The 16201-nt window shown below is 43.9% G+C and overlaps 1 protein-coding gene across 2 annotated transcripts in view; it reads right to left on the bottom strand.

Moving 5' to 3' along the window:
* Positions 1–16201, bottom strand: part of TNFRSF19 (TNF receptor superfamily member 19) — a 91069-nt gene that overhangs the window by 4502 nt on the left and 70366 nt on the right. For both annotated transcript variants that reach the window (XM_044249418.1, XM_044249419.1), the window contains exons 6-9: positions 9718–9882; positions 9145–9270; positions 3782–3884; positions 2786–3185 (exon numbers count right to left, since the gene is read on the bottom strand). In XM_044249418.1, the coding sequence (XP_044105353.1) occupies positions 2786–3185; positions 3782–3884; positions 9145–9270; positions 9718–9882 (794 nt within the window). The remainder of the gene's footprint in view (positions 1–2785; positions 3186–3781; positions 3885–9144; positions 9271–9717; positions 9883–16201) is intronic.

Genomic DNA, 16201 nt, shown 5'->3' with positions numbered 1-16201 from the left:
AGTGTTGTGCTTTCCTGAATTATGAATGAGCACACAGACCAAGCTAACTGAACACAAACTCAAGGAGCCGAAAGTCCTTTGGTTCATAATACCAAGCTGCTGAAAGCAAATTATTTGTGAGAAGTATGTTTCCTACATTGGAGAAGCAACCTGTTAAGAGGAAGTCTGAATTGCCTTTTGGAATTTAACATTTTGAAAAAAAAATAGAACTGTTGAGCTACCTACTTGGCCAACCCTTGAAACAAATAAGAGAATCAATCTCCCAAAGATGTACAATTGTATCTCTCCTACTTGCTTTCAAAGATGAAGGTTCCCTCACTAAATATCACACATTCAGTAAAGGCAACCAAAGACACAGTGCTTTTCAGAACCTGGATAAGATTATCTCAAAATAGGCTCATGATATTATTTGTTGTTTTTAACTATAGGGGGAAACTGAAATGATTCATTTTTTTAAAAATTCCTTTCCTGAATTCAGAATGCCTCATTTATATTTACCAAATTACCTAATAATTGTAAGACAACACATCTTAGAAAGTTATTAAACCTTTCACTAATACATTACATTGTGTAACTTGAATGTAACATTTTCTCATTCATTTTACATGTAATTATAACTTTCTTTTCATAACCTGAGTTGAAAGTATCTTTATGTAGATCATGATTACCTTGACAACTGTCTTTGACAAGAAGTTAATGCTGAAACATATAGCAATCTTCTACACTAAATGATTTTACATTCATACAGCTGTAATAATGATGCTTCCTCCCATGCCCACCTCACCAACAACACAAACAGAAAAAGGTAGAAAATGAATTGGTTCTGATATGACTTGGCATTGAGATGTTTCATTCCTTAGTCGTAGAATTTACATCACGAACCTGGGCATGAGCTACACAATTAAGATGAGGGGTAATCCTACTTGCTGATGGTACTCTGCAAAGCTGTAGGTAGTCAATTCCAGCTACTCTAACATTTGTGTAGGCAGGACAAGTTTCTGATCAAAACCAATTGACTTGGTATCAAAGAAACTTCCGCATTTTGTAATGAAACAGTGTCTCAGATTGAATTTTAAGAGTCTCCCAAGACTTGTGTTTTAGAGTACTTGGCAAGGCATCTGACTGGGAAGTTGGGGTCAGCTGCTGAAGGGACAGGAGCTCTCTGCATCCTGTTCTCTGCCTCTTTCACTGTTCTCAGGGCCCGTTACCTCCTCCTCCAGGCAGCGGCACGCGGCACTCGGCCCTCAAGGCTTGTGGGCCATGGTATGTTCTTGACAACTACACACAACTCAGCTAACTCTTATCTTTTCTTAGTCTTATCATGGAAGTTTAAAAATTACGGGATGGCTCAAAAGAACAAGGTCAGTAAAGACTCATTCTTCACTACAGAGGTATGTATTTTACATTATATTTTATTAAAGATTTTATTTATTTATTTATTTATTTATTTGGGGGAAAGAGAGAGAGAGAACAAACATGAGTGGGGGGACAGGCAGAAGCAGAGGGAGGAGCAGACTCCCTGCTGACTTGGGGCTGGATTCCAGGACCCTGAGATCATGATCTGAGCCGAAGGCAGACGCTTTTCCGAAGAAGCCACCCAGGCACCCCTGTGTTTTACATTTCAAATGCCTTAGTTGTTTGCTTGTCTTCCCTTATATCGTCTTCATTTCTTTTATTTCTTTTATTTTGAGAAAAACGAAATTGTTTTTCTCCAAAGCCAACAAATGCTTTCTGCATAGCATTCCCTGTAAATTTTCTAAATTTTGCAGTTCGGAGAAAAAGTATTGCAGATTTCGATCCACCTATAACCTACGCGCTATTCTTGAAGGGCGTACTTCTCCATTCACACCTCGACTTCACACTGCATCTGACATCATGAGACCAGGATACAGGACCTCATGGGAAATCGAGGCCCCTCTGGAGAGCAGACGCAGCACGGGCCAGAGCGCCTCCCCAGGACCTTGTGGCACCTGGAAGCTCTCACTCTTGCTGTGACTCGGCCCTTTTATACTAAAGGCTGGTCATTTTCCCCCCAAAGAATGTATTCCAACGTATATGTTCTTATATTAGGGAGATGCTTGTAGACATTAGGTCAAATTCAGGACCAGCCACATCCTCACAGGAAGGGGAAAGCAGGGTTGGTGCCCAGGCTTCCCTGATGCTTCTCTGCCTCTGGCCTTGTAGTTTGCTTGAAAGCCCCAGCTCCCTGTAGCCACCATCTCCTTGCAAACCTGATTTTAAGCCCTTCTTTCCAGAAGGTACTTCTGCAGTATGTGGACCTGGATCACAACCAACAATCAATTTCTAACAACACTGGTCAGTTTTGAAAACAACAGGAACAGAGAGGGAAAAGAGATCTAAACTTTGGGAGATCTAAACTGCCATTAGCTTGATGGTGAATGAAGTGCATGCAAGTATCGGGCAGAAACCATCATTGGGTGGAAAACGAAGGTGAGGAACTGTTTACAAGATGTTCTTGTGACTCTCTCTCTCAATCAGCAACGAGGCTAGGGGGTGCTGTGCTAATACTTGGATTTACAAAGAGTAAAAGAAAACAGCTGCTCATTATAAACTTCAGAGTACCTGTTAGTTACGGTGGGAAAAAAAAGACTCTTGAAATTTAATTTACAATATATTCTCCATACATATAAGAAAAAGAAGTTATGAACGATGGAAAAAACCTTCTCATCAGGTCCTCCCACATTCTCTGATGAGAGGAGTTCCAGTCCCCTGGGTCTGCCATGAGTCAGTGCTGTGTCCTTCTTGAAGGTAGTCCCTGACTTACCTGGAGGGACGTCGGCGTGGTCAGGCTGACAATGTCACCATTCTCCTGACACAGCTGGCTTCTGGCGGTCAGTGTATCCTGAGTCAGCACTGGCTCCGTCAGTGAGTGGTTACGTCTAGAGGGACCAGTAGCTTCTGTACAGTTTTCAGAATGAATTGGAACAGCTCCACCAACCAAATCCTGACTACTGTTGGAATCCAAGGAGGAAGAGCTTTCGTTTTCTGGATTGAGAGAATGAGTATCTTCTCCAGTGAGTCCAGGATAAGAATCACAAAGAGAGATGTCGTCGCCACACACGGGATTTTGCATCAGAGGCCAGGCGTCTGAAAACTCGCCACAGATGGACCTTGAAAGGGACCCGAAGAATGTGGGCATGGTCTCCCCCACTGGACCTGGGTGTCTGAACACACATTCAAAAGACGCTCAAGTCATCTACGGGGAGGAAAAACACCACTACAAAGCCATACCCTCTCTGCTTTTACATTTTCTAGATGAAACAGCAATGGATTACATCCGAATTCTAGTGCTTCCTTTGTTATAAACTTGCTTCCATACAGTATGTTTAATTATTCTGCTTACTTTCAAACTGAATTTGTGTACCTACTTCTAACCAATGTAGTTATACGTATAACTCAATGTCTAAAACAGGCAGTTTCCTGGGTCTTAACTGAGTTTCTTCGTAGCTCTGTGAAAATTCTGTGAGTAAATGACATGTAACGAATTATTTACAGGTAACAGAAGTGTCACAAATCATGAATATGAAGTAAAACCAAAATTAATGGAGTGTAAAGTGTAAAGAATGTCTCACTGGGCGTCAGTAACCCCGAGAGACTCACATATCTCTTGTCAAGGATTTGTCCCCCTCCGATGTCCAGAATGCCATCAATAATATTTTTAATTGACGTCTCATAGTTTGACATGAAAATTGTTAAGTTGGTAGAAGGCACATTTGGACAAGGGGATGTGATGTTATATGGATTAAAAATCCCGAGTTACCTCTCCTGAAGAGTGGCCTTGGAATGCACCCTACAGCCAAGAGTCACCCGGTCCACGCTGCCAGCCTCGTCACAGCACAGAGATGGAATCAAGTGAACAGGCCCTAGGGAAGCCAGCAGAGGTGTGAAGTACAAGGGTGCCTTCTGGGAACTTTCTCATTAATAGTGGCCCAACATTGCTGGAGGAAATCCAGCTAGTCCCCTTTGGGTGACTTTTTGGGGGAAAGGAAATCTGAGGTTTAATTCTCTCCCTTTTGTTACATTATGAAAATAATGAAAGGGCTTATACGAAGTACCTAGAGTAGTCAAAGCTGTAAAGACTGAAAGAACTGTGGGTGCCAGGGGCTGGGGAAAGTGGGACGTGGGGGGCGGCATCACAGTTTGCTGGGGACAGAGTTTCAGTTGGGGGAGCTGAAGGGCTCTGCAGATAGGGGTCGGTGACGGCCGCACACCAGTGTGAATGGGCTCAGGGCCGCTGAACAGCACCCTTAAACAGCGTTAAGATGACAAATTTTATGTTATGTGTGTTTTACCACAGTAAAAATAATAGCGAGAGGTAACAGCATGGCCTGTGAGAGAGTGTGTCAAATGAGACTCTCTGAACTGCTGAGGAGACAGCAGAAAGTGGAACAGAGTCCTGCCGAGTGGGCTAGCGGTACAGAACATGAACAGAGATGCATTCAAACCCTTGAACACAACACACACACACACACACACACACACACACACGTGCATGCACGCACACACACCACACAGAGGTATTAATGTTTTCCTGCTAGTAATGGAACGTAAGGAATAATTAGAGGTGTGCACACAGCACAGTTTTGCAAACCATTTTGGTTTCTAGATGAAACAGCAATGGATTACATCCGAATTCTAGTGCTTCCTCTTTTGTTCACTGAGGCAGCATCGATTTTTGGTTACAAAGATAATGTAAGTGTACAGAAGAAAAAAAAATTTAGAGGACAGGGATTAAGTTGAGAAATTCAAAAATAAATACGACCCAACTTATAAACTGGAAATGAACATTGTCGACGTTTGGTGAGCTCTCTACATACATACACATGTAATTCTGATTATATACAACAAATACTAAAGCACGCAGAGATAAAGACACACATCTGGAGAGAGAGAGAAAGATGTGAAAAAATTCTCTATTTACATATCTATGTATATGTTTGTGGATCCAAAGTCTGCATGTGAAATGATTTCACTCTCATAAAAAGGAAAAATATAGTGAAATTATTGGCCTTTTCAAAAATGAATATAAAATGAATATTAAACATAGACATGCAATTGCCAGCAGGATGGATACCCACACACACCTTTGCCTAAATGTTTCTCAGCTCAGGCTCCACATTGTGTTGTGTGAATATACGCTATTGTGAGCTTGGAGAACTCGCCTGGATACACGGCTGATCCTCAGCAAGCCCGTGTCATGCTCACATGAGCCGTTTCAAAATTATTTAAAAGCCAGGGGCACCTGGGTGGCTCAGTTGTTAAGCGTCTGCCTTCAGCTCAGGTCATGATCCTTGGGTCCTGGGATGGAGCCTCGCATCAGGATCCCTGCTCGGCGGGAGGCCTGCTTCTCCCTCTCCCACTTCCCCTGCTTGTGTTCCCTCTCTTGCTGTGTCTCTCTCTGTCTGTATCAAATAAATAAATAGGTTCTTCAAAAAAAATTATTTAAAAGCCAAAGACACTGTCTTTCCTTTTAGAAATGGCTGTTTCTAGGGCTCAAGCAACCAAGAGCAAGTTGAGCCTAGAAGTTTCTTTGTGCCTGAGATGAAGCAAGTGCTGAGAGAATAATCCGGACATGTCAGAATGACACATGAGCCAGGCTGAAGGGATCTGTCCCGGGCCAGCCTAGGAAAACGTGAGCACCAAGATAAACAATGATGGCAAAGGAACAGAAGCTGTGGAAGAGGGTCCACGAATCCATGCTAATTCAAGTAAATAAATAAGAGGGGAAGAAGAAGTTCTTTCTTGCCGTGGGAAGCCAACTAATAAATGTGGACAAAAGGATGGAATTACAAAACTAGCATTTGTCACCATCATGGTAATGACTGATTTAGGTAAGAACCACCAGAACATGCTAAACTCTTGGGTGAAAGTTTGGAGAGTAACAGGATATTTACACAGCCTCGAAGAGTCTCTTGCAAAGTATTTCTTAATTACAAAGGGAAAAACAATCATGTTACAGCAGAGAAACTTGGCAGATGCCTCCTTAACGAAGGGAACCAAACTGACCCGACCAGGAAGGGGACGGCTGCTCACGCTGTGCCTCTTGATGCGGGACACTGGGAAGGACACAGCATCACCCCTGCAGCTGTTTCTACTTATACAGAAACATCAGACGAACCCAACCTGAGGGTTATTCTACAGAATTACTGGTCTGTGCTTGTCAACAACAATAATGTCCTGAAACACAAAGAAAGATGAAGGACCTATGCCAGATTTAAAAAAGGTCAAGAGACACCTGGGTAGCTCAGTCGGTTAAGCATCTGCCTTTGGCTCAGGTCATGATCCCAGGGTCCTGGAATCTAGTCCCAAATCAAGCTCCCTGCTCAGCAGGCAGACTGCTTCTCCCTCTCCTGCTGTTCTCCCTGCTTGTGCTCACACTCTTGCTCTCTCTCTCTTTCTCTCAAATAAATAAATAAGTAAAATCTTAAAAAAAAAAATAATAAGGTAAAGAGATTTGACAACTAAATCCAATAATGTTATCTGGGATTTTCTTTTAAAGACATTTTAAATTTAACTTAATTTTTAGTTATTTATTTTTAAAAATTTTATTTATTTATTTGACAGAGAGTGGGAGAGAGGGATCACAAGCAGGGGGAGGGACAGAGGGAGAAGCAGATTCCCCACTGAGCAGGGACACCCCCCAACCCCCCGATGCGGGAGTCAATCCCAGGTCCCTGGGATCATGACCTGAGCTGAAGGCAGACACTTAACAGACTGAGCCACCCAGGCCTCCCTCTTTTTTTTTAAAAAAAATATTATTTATTTATTTATTTGACAGAGAGAGAGATCGCAAGTAGGCAGAGAGGCAGTCAGAGAGAGGGGGGAAGCAGGCTCACCACTTAGCAGAGAGCCTGATCTGGGGCTTGATCCCAGGACCCTGAGATCACGACCTGAGCAGAGGTTTAACCCATTGAGTCACTCAGGTGTCCCAGGCCTCCCTCTTTTTTTTTTTTTTTTAAAGATTTTATTTATTTATTGAAAGACAGAGATCTACAAGTAGGCAGAGAGGCAGGCAGAGAGAGAGAGGAGGAAGCAGGCTCCCCGCTCAGCAGAAAGCCTGATGCGGGGCTCGATCCCAGGACCCTGGGATCATGACCCAAGCCGAAGGCAGAGGCTTTAACCCACTGAGCCACCCAGGCACCCCAGGCCTCCCTCTTTTAAGGACATTTTTGCGACAACTCAGAAAACCTGAATATGCTCTGTAGATTATACAATAGGTTTGATTTAATGCTGATTTTCCGATTTTCATAACCATGCTGTTCTGTAAGAGAACGTTCTTGTTCTTTTTTTTTTTTTCTCAATTTATTTATTTTCAGAAAAACAGTATTCATTATTTTTTCACCACACCCAGTGCTCCATGCAAGCTGTGCCCTCTATAATACCCACCACCTTGTACCCCAACCTCCCACCCCCCCGCCACTTCAAACCCCTCAGATTGTTTTTCAGAGTCCATAGTCTCTCATGGTTCATCTCCCCTTCCAATTTACCCAAAAGCACATACCCTCCCCAATGTCCATAACCCTACCCCCCTTCTCCCAACCCCCCTCCCCCCAGCAACCCACAGTTTGTTTCGTGAGATGAGAACGTTCTTGTTCTTAAGAAACAAACACCATAGTATTAAGGAGTAAAGGGATATCATCTCTGCAACTGATTTTTAAGTGGACATGAAAGCAATGTGTATAAATACATATATCTTTACCATATTTAGAAAAATGATAAAGCAGATGTGGAAACGAGATAAAATGTTAATATTGGGGGAATCTGGGTGAAGAGAGTGAGAGAATTCTATTGCTATTGTTCCAGCATTTTTGTAAGTCTTAAATGATGTCAAAGTAAAAAGTTTGAAGGGTGAAGGCGCTGCCATGGAGTAGGAAACCACGTAAGCGGCAAGCTCTACGGAGCGCGGGCAGCAGGCAGATTCTTTCCAGGCTCCGTGTGCTGCTCTGTGAAGAGGACGAGCACCAAGGCCATCTGCCCATTTAATCCTTCTTCTCAGACAGAAGTTAAGAGGAGGCAGAGTTTGCCCAGTGCTGCATTTTATTACAAATGAGTTCAGGTCTCAGGAACTGATTCCTGTGCCAGTTCAGTGTCTGGGAACCCCCGCTCTGGGGGTGTTTGGAGGTTCACCCGGTCATCGTCCATACTGTCTAGAAGCCTAGTCCCTACGTAGGCAAAGGCAAAAATCGATTCACACACACCACAGAGGGACCTATATTTTGTTCCTGACCCATTCCTAAAACAGAAGACAATAACGAGCTGTAGCAAAATCAGTCCGCTAAAAACGTCTTCCTCCACATACAGAACATAGCTCAGAAAGTGGAATCCTGTAATTTCTTGACAGCACAGCTCCAAGAGTGTCAGTCAATCTAAGTGGGAAACACTCAGCTTAGAGAGCGGCTGGAAGAGAAAAAATGGCCCTGTCAGCATTACTTTAAAGGGACTCTGAGCACGTGAACCAGGCAGGCAGGGGTGGATGTCCAGGAAGGGCACTGCCAGAATCTGCTTTGCAGAGGAGGGGAGGGGTCCTCACAACAGGGGTTGAGAGGGCAGTGTAAATGTGGGAGCCTTGTGTTGATGAATGTAAATAAGTGGCAGGAAAAGTATTATCTGTGCCTGTTTTTTGCCCTGGTGAGAAACCAATTTCCGTTTGCATGACTTCCCTAAACTTCCTTTTCTGTCAGTAGTCCCCGGGGGCAACTGAGGTTTGTGGAAACCCCTGCCATAGCATAGCGCTCCCTCCCTGCTCTTCTTTAAGGAATCCCAAAAGACATTTAGAAGACCCATCAAAGTTCAACTTGAATCCACCAGACAAGACAGGATACATGCTCCTACTCTACAAAAGGATTTTATTTTTAATCAGTCAATGGACCCAAAACAATAAAGGCAAACTTGCTTTAAAAAGTTGCCCCACAATTCTAGAATTTTAACGAGATGCTTCTTTTCTTCTCACTACTTAAGAGGCTCAAAACACCCAAACCACGAGGGCACAAAGAATCCTTTAACAAGATTAGCTTTAACTAGAAAACTAAGCAGAGCAACTGAGCTGTGGGCAAACAGGGACAATTCTTTGCAACGTATATGTCCCTAGATTCCCCTAATGGCCCCTTGCCCTGCTCCACTTACCACAGGTCTGGGCAGAGTCCTGGTGGCACTGACAACATGCTCTGGGAGCAGATTCGTTGAGCCGAGGTCTGTCAAAACATGACAGTTCAGAACCGTTGTACTGAATGTCTTGCGCTCTCAGCGACCCTACAGGGGGAGAAAATTCTGTTAGCGAAGATCACTGCCTCTGTTAAGGAGCCCATGACCACCACAATGCAGATAGGTACCCTTCTAGCTCTTAATATTTCTGAAGAAAAAGATGGCTCTCATACACATTTAAAAATACATCTAACGCAGAGGCACAACTAAGAATAAATCTGTTAAAAGCTCAAATTACAGATACTTCTGTTGCCAGAAGTTGGAAGGATTTTCCTTTTTGCGTAGTGGCACAGGACCCTGAGGCCTTTTCAGGGTCCTTGTAAAGCGGTGCCTCTGGGGGACCAGGTGACTGGGAGCTGCGTCTCTGTGTGCACTTTGTCCCTTTGGATAGCTCCTGACTATTGTCTTGGTCAAGGCCTCGTGGAACCTCCAGTGACAATGATGGTAAACACTCTTCACCCACATGCTAAGGAACGGAAAGAGCTACACACTCACAGCTGGGCTTTTTCTCCATAAACTGCCTCTTACAGTAGATGACACAGAGGATGAGCAGGGCCAGAAGGACCGTGGCCAGGGCACTGCAGATGACGGCCGCCAGGGCTGTGTCCCGCGGGCTGGAGGCCGTGGACGGGATCTTCACGAGGTTGACCTTGCTGGTACCTGGAAACCGCAAGAATGGGGTCAGCAGGCTCTCAACCACCCAAGAGACTCAGACGCTTACCCCCAACTTGGTGGCCACCTTTATTATTTGAGTAAGACTCCAGAAGACAAGAAAAGGTATTTTAAGAAGGCTCAGTGTTCCCTCCTCTTAGATTTCTTTAATACCACACCTTCACCTGCACCCCAAAATGTGTGGATGAGCCACGCTTCCTTTCCCACAACAAAGACTGTGTGTGGACACACAACCTTTACCACACTGTGTTGCCAGAATGTGCTTTTAAGGCCCGTTAGACCAGAGCTGTCGGCGAGCTGGAATCCCTCAATTTTCTCTCTCTCCCAGTGCTTGACATTCCTTTGGCACATCGTAGGTATGTCATATTTGCTATTTAATTGGAATGAGATCACCTACATTTTCAAACACACTGAATTAAGGGATGCGGGGTGGGGGGGGAACTTTAGGGAAAAATAAGGAGTGGGATCATTCACAGCCTAATAGTCACTCCCAATTTCTGAGACAGTGAACATTTTTTAAATGTCTGGCTGTTGAATGACCGAACAACATCTATGAATCATAAAAATATGATAGCAGGAGTGATCACCTGGGAATATTGAGTCATGGTATTTCTAGGCTCAATGATTCTGGGGCCACACTTAAATTGAAATCTGAAGCAGCCTCTCTCAATGGACAAACTGACAAGAGGATCTACGAACACAGGCACAGCTGTACCAACACTGACAAATCAATAACCGAAGAGGAATTTGTATCCTGCACAAGGGAAATAGTGGACTACACCCCAGGGTCACGGATTTGGGAGAGGTGACTCTTATCTTTTTGGATCAAATGGTGCAGCTGTGGAAACCTGCCACCTTGCTTATGTTGGTGACAAAGGTGACTGACTTTAGAGCAAGGTAAGCTGAAACTCTTCGTCAAATGACCCAGCTCCACACAACACAGGGCTTCAGCAAGAGCTGTCGTCCGAACAAGACACAGTACATGATGTGACCCGAAGATCGCAAAGTTCCTAACCCTGGTTTAGCTCTCGGGTTGAGCTCATCAATTCACATAGCATTGGATATTCAGGAAAACCCTACTGAGAATCAGGATTTCGGGTTAAAGTGGAATCACGAAGAGAGTCCTTTACGTTCTTGTTGAACTTCTTTGTAAGTATGTTAGCTTATTTGCCTTCATGTGAAAGGAAATGTTCCTGCTTTATAAACATGCTAAAATGCCCCTGATGAGGATTTTGAGTCTGGTGTTTATGATTCAGGATTTATCTTCCCTAAGCTAATTGTAAAAGTCTTAGGAATAAATGTCTTTCCACAGCAGGATGCTAATACTGTAATCTCAAGGATATCGAGTTGCCATAATAACATTGATTTTTTTTTTTACAAAAGTGCCCTCAGTAAGCCCCTTCTCTATACATTTCCTTGGAAGTATCATCTGAGGATGAACAAGAAAAATACAGCAGTTTCACCTCTCAACGTTTGACACCTGCATAAAAAAAAAAAGGTGTCTTGTGAACCCAGCTACCCTCTCAGGGAGGTCCCCATGGGAAGCAGGGCTCTAGAAACCCCATTCTGCATTTTTGTTTATATGTACAAGTAAATGCAACCATTACAGCAAACAATTTATTTTCTAGGAAATGGTCTCATCCTCTGTAGGTTCAATCATCACATACGACAATGCAGACATTTATGTGGACGTTATGGGAGGTTGGGCTGCCTATCATTTGGATTAAGAACAACTCCAGAAACTTAATCACATGAGTTTCTGTTAAAAACCTGTTTTCTCATAATTCTTTTTGATTTGGGTAGTAAAAAAGGGGGAACGGGGCAGAGGAGGTTGGTGCCAATTTATGAAGTAGCTTCTAGTCTATTAAGTGCTGGTTAATTAAGGTGTTGCTGAGAATTTCTCAGAAAAAGATGTATCTACCACAAACTGAAAAGTATTGTTTTGCTGACCTGTGCTCACTGCAATGATGCTAAGATTAAAGATTCTTTCCACCCACATGCCTCGACTGAATTCCCCGTCCAGAGTTGACCAAGCGTATTGAATGCCCGCAAGGAATTTTACCCATACTTTATTAGGATTCTGATAGGAGTTCTGAAGAACTGGGAACAGGAATGTCCACAGTCTTTGGAAAGTTTTAACTTTTCTGGAATACAAAGGCATCTCTTACCCTAATGAAATTATTAAATTCCACTATAATCTTAGCACTACTTAGCACTACCCTCTGGCAAAGTTACTTCAGAGTGAGAACTGTTTTCTTAGCTTGAATTTTGTATTACATTAAATAAGTGGAATTTTATATTATACATTTCCTTAGGAGTTCAGCTCAGCAGAACAATTATATCCTGAGTATCTACTCTGGATAAGGCATCCTAAGAGGCATTAAGTAAGCTGAATGAGAATCTGAACAGAAGAGGAAGAGAAAAGAGAGGTCACCAACAAAGTCTGACAAGTGTTTTTATTCACGTTCACTTTTACCCTCTTTGGAGTGACGAGTGCAAAATATCCCAATTGCAGAGATACTCTCCTTATATCTCAACCCCTAAGCAGCTTCAGAATGTAGCTGGAGAGACGTGTGTAGTAGAGAGATCTGTATTACTGGACTCTGATGAATCATGGAAAAGTCCTCAGAAGATGCAAATTAGGAACTCAGTGTGCAGGCCACAGACTTGACTGAAATAGGCTTCAGCTGACTTCTGGGTGCTTTTAGAGTCCTGGATACTGCTGACATACCTCTAGGGATTTCATTCTCTTTGCAACCTGGCAGAGCCGTGAGAATGCACTGATGGGCCTCCTTGTACAGATGAGGAAACCAAGACTTGGGGTAGTTTGCTCAAGGCTACACAGCCAAGCGAGATGGCTGGAGATCTGAAACCAGGCTTTGGGACCCTTTCCAGTGGACCACACTGGTTCATGGGTGCATGTAGCTTGTAAGTGAGTAAACCTTTCTACAGGGAAGAGGAGCCAAATGTGGTTTGTGTCTGCATGCAGGCCATGCTCATTTCTGCTGGGGGAAACTAGCCTGGACACAGAGAGATCTGGGGACTTTCTCAACAGCAGGCTGGCCCAGTGAGCATGAAGCCAGTTCGGCACGAGGGCTCCTGGCCTGAGAGAAATTTCAGGTCCCTCGGCCTCAGCGTGGCTCTCGGAGTTGCACGTTGGTGGCAGGCACATGGAGCAATGCCCGAGTGTCACTGAGGTGCGGAGGAGAGGCACGTTAAGGGAGGCCACTGAGTCTGGGACGGGTCAGACGCATCAGGCTCCCACGTGCACTCTGTGAGTTTTCATTGGTAATTCCATAGCTCTGCTTCCTACTGATCTCCCGACATGTTTAACCTCCCAACTTCCTAGCAGTCTGTTTACAAAACCCGCTAAACAGAAGATCCTTCTTCCCAGATTATTGTCCTGACCAAGAGCCCCCTCTTGGCTTAGGAGGGAGGAAACTAGGTCTCCCAATTCTAGCTCTCAACGCTTTCTGCCCTGGCCACAGACAAGACTTTCCCCCTCTCTGAAGCTTGGTTTCCTCAATGACAAGATTAAATAGCGGGCCATCATGCAGACACCAAGATCCACCATCGGTGAGTCTGGAGACTCATTGACCCAGGTGTCCCTGGGGCCGGATGAGCTCCTATGTAGCTAGCTGCCAGGCACATTAAGCTATTAAGCTATTAAGAAAGCCTCGTGATCTATCTGTGGCCTGGCTGATTTCTTCTTACAGAAATGACCATGACCTTCACATTAAAGAATGAGATTAAGTAGGATGCTGTATTTCGTGACTCTGAAATTTTTGTTTCCAGTCTGAGCTGTTTCCCTGAACTCGAGATTCGTCTATCCAACAGCTTATTGAACCTCTCCACTTGGGGGGCGGGGGGAGGCATTTTAAACTCAGAAACGAGTCCAAAAGATGACCTTGACAACCCTGACCTCCTCACTTCCTTCTGCAATCCCGCCCTCCCCACAGACCTCTCCTGCGCTACACAGCCGGTGGGCAGGGCTCATCCCGGGCTGCACAGGTCGCTCCGTCAGCGGCCCTTCTGCAATCATCACCTACTTAGCAAGGCTTCTCCACCAAAGTATTTTAAACCTGCAGTCTCTGACCTGTGCTTCTTACCCCTTCCCTGCTGCCTTTCCCTTCTGAGTACTTACTGCCATCTGGCACTTTATGTCTTTAACTTGTTTGGTTTGTTTTCATTCTCCCCTCCAGTGGGGGTAAAAAAAAATCTGTCCTGCATTCCCCAACACACCTGCTGGGCTTGTGTTTAAGCTGGTCCCAGCCAGAGGCCATATTTTCCAGCTTCCTTTGCAGCTAGGCATGATGTTATGTCGAAGTGAGAGTCAATAGGGAGTAGGAGGGATGAACAGAAGTGATGTGTATAGTTTCTGTCCTCTCTGACATGGGGACCGATTGCTTGCTCCAGCCGTCCCTTTCACTGTGGGCGCTAAGCAGAAAATGGCTGAATAATGCTCAGATCCCATAGATGAAGATATCCAAAGGCTGGTAAAGCGCTGGGCACAAGCCCCTGGCCTCTGCATGACATCCTGCAGTGGACCTGCTTCTCCATGCAGGCCTGCAGAATGCAGACGGGAACATCTCTCTTGGTTATGTGGCCATCTTTTGGGGTCTCCTTGTAACAGTAACTTATCAATTCACCTAAGCAGTTTCACCTCCCACCAAAATCCAGCTTCCATAAGGGCAGGGATTTTTGTCAGTTTCATCTGCTACCAGTGTTATAACACTTACAAGTGTTCTTGGTACATAGTTGGTGCCCATATGTATATGATCAATGATGGGATGAATGGATGTTTGCAAAAGAGACTGGAAAACTTGAAGTATCCAGAGGTTTACTTAACAGGGACCTCTCTAATTAATAGGCTGAGATTTTGCCAATAATGTGTTTTCCGCATTTGCTTCCACCCTTGGCTACACAGTTGGTGATAGTGCAGATGGCCACAGCTGGTAGCAAATAACAGTGTCCCTGGCATGTTTTTTATGTGATTTTAAGATGACCACAGGTGGAAGAGCAAGGGTTGCTCCGATTTATCAACACACAAACCTTGACGATTATTGAATATAACCGCAGAATGAATATGAAGCAAAACCCTCACCTTCTCTAGTCAATTTTAATTAGCACTTCATGGACTCATCATGAAAGGATCTTATTTTAGTTATTATATGCCAAATGTAATCCTAGTTAACAATCCATAGATCGTGAGGACTAATTTATAGGGAATGACCAAAGAGGCTAGAAAAGGGGAGGCCAACCACATCCTCCAGTGAAAGCCGCTTTGGTATCATTTTTGGAAGCTGATTACTAGTTGAATTGGATAAAGGGGATGATGAAACATTCCTATCATTTGATCAAATCAGGTATGCTAATCTTATATATTTACTGAGCGTCTCCCCCTAAAACTAGGTAGAAGTATGGAGAAAATAACACGAGCATCTGGAGAACTCTTAATGACAGGAATCCGTGATTATTTTTTGGAGACACTTAACTCAGATTATCACACCATCATCACAGTTTCCATAGGCCAAACACCTACAGAGGGTCAGCCCCTTAGTTACTCACTTTTGAAATGTCATAACAATCCTTTACAGTGAGGGTTTTGTCCATGAAGAAGGCTGTACATATATATATATATATATTTTTTTTTTTTTCCGAACAAATATTGTGTGGTTGGATCTAGATTTGAGCCTCGTTTGTATGACTCTAAAATTCATGGATTTTTTTTGTTTGTTGTGTGTGTGTGTGTGTGTATGTGTGTTTTGTAAATTATATTGTGTTTTTCCCAGCTATTTAGAGCAAAAAATTTACTACAGTGTGGGGGCGCCTGGGTGGCTCAGGGGGCTAAAGCCTCTCCCTTCTGCTCAGGTCATGATCCTGGGGTACTGAGATGGAGACCCGCATCGGGCTCTCTACTCAGCAGGGAGCCTGCTTCCTCCTCTCTCTCTACCTGCTTCTCTGCCTACTTGTGATCTCTCTCTGTGTGTCAAATAAATAAATAAAATCTTAAAAAAAATTTACTAGGTGAAGGATTCTTGGCTGAAATTTTGTACAGACTAATAAATTCTAAGTAATCAGCTAAAATATACAATATAATGTGACCTAATTTTTTAAAAGATTTTATTTATTTATTTGAGAGGGGGAGAGATAGTGACAGCATGAGGGGGCAGGGGAGAGGGAGAAACAGGCTCCCTACTGAGCAGGGAGCCTGAGGCAATGAGATGCAAGGACAGATCCCAGGACCCCGAGATCATGACGTGAGCCTAAGGCAGTCGCTTAACACACTGAGCCACCCAGGCGACCC

The sequence above is a fragment of the Neovison vison genome, chromosome 5 (genome assembly GCF_020171115.1).
Source record: "Neovison vison isolate M4711 chromosome 5, ASM_NN_V1, whole genome shotgun sequence".
NCBI classification, from domain to species: Eukaryota; Metazoa; Chordata; class Mammalia; order Carnivora; family Mustelidae; genus Neogale; species Neogale vison.
Note: the sequence above shows the minus strand (reverse complement) of the source record. Positions and strands in the feature narration are given on the sequence as shown.